Source organism: Mastomys coucha, unplaced genomic scaffold (genome assembly GCF_008632895.1).
Source record: "Mastomys coucha isolate ucsf_1 unplaced genomic scaffold, UCSF_Mcou_1 pScaffold3, whole genome shotgun sequence".
Lineage (NCBI taxonomy): Eukaryota > Metazoa > Chordata > Mammalia > Rodentia > Muridae > Mastomys > Mastomys coucha.
In genome coordinates, this window is record NW_022196909.1 from 46,055,276 (window position 1) to 46,060,249 (window position 4,974).

The following is a 4,974-nucleotide window of genomic DNA, read 5'->3' on the forward strand; positions in this document are numbered from 1 at the left end:
GGAGACAGTGCAACAGGAAACACAGATGTGCAGTTACCCCTGTGGAGTGCTGACTCAGGGTCCTGGTGTGCGGCCAGGGGGTGGCACAGCTCGGCCATATGGTAGTTCTATTTTCAATGTTTGAGGAACTTCTATCCTGACCTGCTGAGCCACCTTGATAGTTCCAAGCATCCCGAGGGGGGTAGGGGACAGACAGAGGTGTCTGTTCACCCTCATGTCTCTCCAACTCCTTCGCCCTCTTTCTACCGCCCCCACCCCCAGCTTCACTGGCTCTCCTACAACCTGCTGTGTGACTCAGACACAATCAGTTAACCTTTCTGAGTAGATGTCCCTATCCACTCAGAAAATGGTGGACTTAGGTCATAGTCATTGAGAAAACACCCAGAACATCCCAGCACTCAGGAGACACAGGCAGGGGGTTCTCTGTAAGACCAGCCTGGGCTACATAGCCAGTTTCAGGCCAGCCGGGGCTACAAGGCTATATACTGAGACCCTGACTCAAAACACACAGACACACACAAACACAGACACACACATGCATGCACACCACATAAGCACACATACACCACACACATCCCACAAAGCACACACACTCACATACATCACATACACATGCACACCACACACAAGCTCGTACGCACAACACACACATACACACACATACTACACACACACACCATAAGCACACACAGGTATGCACAACACACACATACACACACATACTACACACACACACACACACACCATAAGCACACACAGGTATGCACACTGTGGCCTCATGGGATCTCGCTGGTACGACCATGGTTCCCCCGGCTTTGGCAGGTGTCTTGAGTGGCTTTCAGTTTCCTCTCTGGCCATGCACCCCAGTGCTTAGGGCCTCCCATGGAGGCCACCCCAGTTCTCTTGCCTCTTCCTTCCCAGACCAAGCAAATAAAAGGCCTTCCTAATAGACCCAGATGTTTAATTTCAAAGTTGGTGTCTATTTTTCCCCTCAACCCTTCCAAAGCTTCCTAGGTGACTTAGTCACACCCAGGCTCAGACCCTCACTAGGGTGCCAACGGTCCCAGTTACTGGCACTTCTCACACTTTATTTTGATTTTCTCGTGTAGCTCAGGCTGGACAGTAGGTAACTCACTATGTAGCCGAGGGCGACCTCAACCTTTTTTGATCCTCCTTCCTCTACCTCCCCAACTGCTGGCATGTATTACCATGCCCAGTTTATGTTTTGCTGAGGTCTGAACCCAGGGCTTCATCCATGCTAGGTGGGCATGCTACCATTAAGCTACAACATTGGACAACTTCCCTGTTTTAGCAATGAAGATCTCGAGGTCCAGGGACAACCCTTGCCCCAGCCCCCAGCCAGTTGGGACACTTGGTTGTATCTTCCTGAAGGAAAGGCCCCTGTGTCTGCTGGATGCAGGGTCAGGATGAATTGCCTCGGTATAGACATCAGATGGCTCAAGGGTAGTCCAGCTTGGGCTGATGTGACAGAAAGAACCATGGGGTCAGCCTGGGAAAGCTGTCATAGGCAAGGTTCTTGATGAGCAGCCAGCTGTGGTTCAGTCAGTCAGACATATCTTCTTCCTCAGGTCCCTCAGGGGTCCAGCCACTGGCGGCACGCTTGATAGCTCTCACCCAGCGGCCTTGCAGCTCCACGGACTCAGCCTTGAACGTGTACTGCAGGCCTGACTGTTGCAGCTGGAAAACCCGAGGGTCCCCCTGGGGTCCTGAAGTCACCTGATAGCCCAGCAGGGGGATGGAGGTGTGAGCCTTCGTGTCCTGGAGGAGAAGAAAGCCGTGGGCTACTGTCCCCCAGTTCAGCCTCACTGTCCCTGACAGACGAATGTGCCCCCTGATGGAGGGGGACTGTTGGAAGATGGGGGTAAAAGGAGAAGGGGGAGGGGGAAGAAGAGAGGAGAAGGAAGAGGAAGAGGAGGAGGAAGAAGAGGAGGAAGAAGAAGAAGAGGAGGAGGAGGGAGAGGAGGAAAAGGAGGAAAGAATGAGTCTTCCTGCAGTCTGAGCCCAGCCCTGAAACTCAGTAAGCCAGACCTTGAGAAAACCACGTCCCCAGAAGGCCTCAGTTTCCCTGTCTTCCCTGCAGGGCGCATACTACCCCAAGTCCACTTTGCCCCCCTCTGTGAGAATGTAGAGGTCTAGCTGGAACAGACATGGCATACCTGGGGGGCTGCATAAACGTACAGCACAAGGGGGTCATCCCGGGGGATCACACACCAGCTCCGGGGAAGGCTCCTGCCACACTTGTCCCCCATGAGCTGCAGGAAGCTGCACAGCAGACTCTGGTCGGGCCCTGCTGAGGCCTCTTTCTGAAAGTAGAAAGGACAGTCAGGTGACAGAATGCCCACAAGGTGTCATGGGACCAGACCTCAGCCACCACGGAACTTCATAATGGGACCAGACCTCAGCCACGGAACTTCATAATGGGACCAGACATCAGCCATGGAACTTCATAATCACTACCATTTTCTTTCTCTCTTCCTTCCTTCCTTCCTTCCTTTCTTCCTTCCTTCCTTTCTTCCTTCCTACCTTTCTTTCTTTCTTTCTTTCTTTCTTTTTTTCTTTCTTTCTTTCTTTCTTTCTTTCTTTCTTTCTTTCCTTCTTTTGACAGAGGCTCATGTAGCCCAGGCTAACCTAAAATTTGGTATGTAGCAGAGGATGGCCTTGAACTCCTGATCATCTTCCCCACACCCCAGGATTCTGGGATTGTGGGCATATGCCATCACTCCTGACACAATTACTTATCTTTAATCCCTACATGAGACTACAAGGAATGACAGGTCATTTGTCTGAGGCTCAGAGACACTCCACCATGCTGGTCCTGGTTCATGCTGGCCAACAGCAGGCAGAACAATGAGGTGTGTGTGCTCATATAGGCAGGCGCCAGAGCCAGGGCTGTCCTCCTGAGCTAGTCAAGGGTCAGAGTTAGGGCCTGGCAGGCATGAATCTACAGAAGCAGGTCTTTTGCCCAGGTAGGTCAGAAGGCACACATGAGAGAAAGCTGAAGTCTGTGAGGAGAAGCCGACTTGCTTGTGGGAGTGAGTCTCAGTTGAAATAGGCCAGTCTCCCTCTTTTTTCCAAGGGACTGTGGGATGTCACTTTGGCCTCCGTGGGGGAGACAGCGTAGCTCAAAGATGACCTTGGCTAGCTTGTGCTCATGGGATGGGGAGTGGTTCTGGGAGGGCTCGAAGCCGGTACACAGATCACAGAGGAGACCAGGAAGAGCTGTATGATGTTAAGAAGGTCATCTCTCTGGACTGGTTTTCCAAGGCCCTTTTCCGCTTAGAACAGTGCCTGACCGAAGCCTGGGTATTCCCGTCTATCACACAAGATCAGTGGGCACGTCTTTGCCTTGAAGAACTGTGGGGCGGGCCCAAGGAGCATGAACTGGAATAGATGGACCATGCTGCTATTGGATGGGGACACAGAGGAGTGGGAGAGATGGAATAACAGCCTGCAGCCTATAGCTCCCAGCTGTCGCCAGGTCTGGTGTGTTTGGACTGGAGCAGAGGGGCTGTCTGGGGGTAGAAAGTTGAGAGGAGGGGAGTCGTGGCGGCTTGTTTCTCAGAACCCGGGACAGGGTCTTCTGCGCAGGGAATTGTGGGATGCTTCCAGCCTTCACCTCTAAGATGCCTCGCTTCTTGTCCTCCTTGCAGTCGGGGAGTACGTTTCCGGTGAGAAACGTGTAGCAGGTCAGGCAGACTCGGTTGGGCCGGTTGCTGTCATATTTCAGCTCCGCACGGTAGTCAGAGCATTTGGCGCACACTACCTGGGGGGTGGGAGCAGCCGGGTGTAAGGAAGCTTGCTTGGCCACGGGAGCCTAAGCAAAAGACTGGGGTTCAAGACCCAGCCCCGCTGCACGGCCCCGTCTACCCACTTTCCCTCCATGAGCCTCTTACATGGGGCTGGGTCCTGGAGGGCTAGGTAGAACAAGCTGTAGCTACCAGAACCTCACTGGCCCCAGCAAGTCGTGTCCCCCCCCCCCCACCTGACGAAACAGCAAGGGTAGGGTGACTCAGGGGAGAAAGTGACTGGTCAGGCTACACAGCTAACTGGCAACCCAGACAGCCTTAAAGGTCTCAGGGTTTACAAACGGAACGTAGCTCAGTTGGTAGAGTGTTACCTACTACGCACAAAGTGGGGAGAGTGGGGGTGGGGGTGGGTTCAAAGCCAGCCTGGACGACGTAAGATCCAGTCTCAAAAATAAATCAATAAAGAAAACAGCAAGTTTGTCACCTGCTACAGAAGGGAGACGGGCAGGAAGACCCTCCAGAGGTATTCTGGGGAGTCCAATCACCCAGCTCCCCGCTAAAGGCGTGTCAGGATACTAGGTAAGGATGGGTAGGGAGGTGTGGAGAGAAACTCCGGGTACCAGGAGTATGCCTCTGAGGAAGACCGGGGTGCCCCGGGCATGCTGGGTGTGGCCACTCTCGGGGAGTCACCCTGTACCCCGCCTTTGTAGGGTGCTCGAGGCAGAAAAGGGAGACAGAAACTGGCAGCTGAGCACGAAACGAAAGGGTGACTCACTGGCTCCCCAAAGAGGACGTGCACGGGCCTGAGACACCCAGGAGTCAGGATGAGGGCGCCCAGGCCCATGTGCCTGCCTTAGGAGTATATTATGCTTTTACTGAGAAATGTATAAACACTTCTTCTCATTTCCTATTTATGTCTTCTGTGTGAGTGTACACCACGTTCGTGGGGGTGACTGTGGAGGTCAGAAGGGGGTGTCGCTGGGGCTGGAGTCTTCTGCAAGAGCCCCAAGTGCTCTTAAGTATGGAGTCATCTCTCCTCTGTCTTTATTGGGAAATTTGTTTTGTATAATTATTAAATACTTATTGTCTCTTCATCAGCCTTACTTGTTTTTCTGAGGCAGGGTCTCATGTAACCGTGTTCCAGGCTGACCCAGAACTCACTATGTAGCCCAGGCTGACCCAGAACTCACTATGTAGCCCAGGCTGA

At 53.1% G+C, this 4,974-nt stretch overlaps 1 protein-coding gene and 1 long non-coding RNA gene across 2 annotated transcripts in view; one reads left to right on the forward strand and one right to left on the reverse strand.

Annotated features, from left to right (window-relative positions):
* Nucleotides 1-949: 949 nt before the first annotated feature.
* The window catches only part of Fgd2 (FYVE, RhoGEF and PH domain containing 2), a 19,286-nt gene continuing 15,261 nt past the window's right edge, over nt 950-4,974 (reverse strand). Inside the window, exons 15-17 of the mRNA XM_031347944.1 lie at nt 3,638-3,784; nt 2,178-2,324; nt 950-1,779 (exon numbers count right to left, since the gene is read on the reverse strand). Of these exons, the coding sequence (XP_031203804.1) occupies nt 1,564-1,779; nt 2,178-2,324; nt 3,638-3,784 (510 nt within the window). The 3' untranslated portion in view covers nt 950-1,563. The remainder of the gene's footprint in view (nt 1,780-2,177; nt 2,325-3,637; nt 3,785-4,974) is intronic.
* Nucleotides 2,918-4,974, forward strand: part of LOC116075004 — a 5,151-nt gene continuing 3,094 nt past the window's right edge. The window contains exon 1 of the long non-coding RNA XR_004112377.1: nt 2,918-2,987. This is a non-coding gene — a long non-coding RNA (uncharacterized LOC116075004). The remainder of the gene's footprint in view (nt 2,988-4,974) is intronic.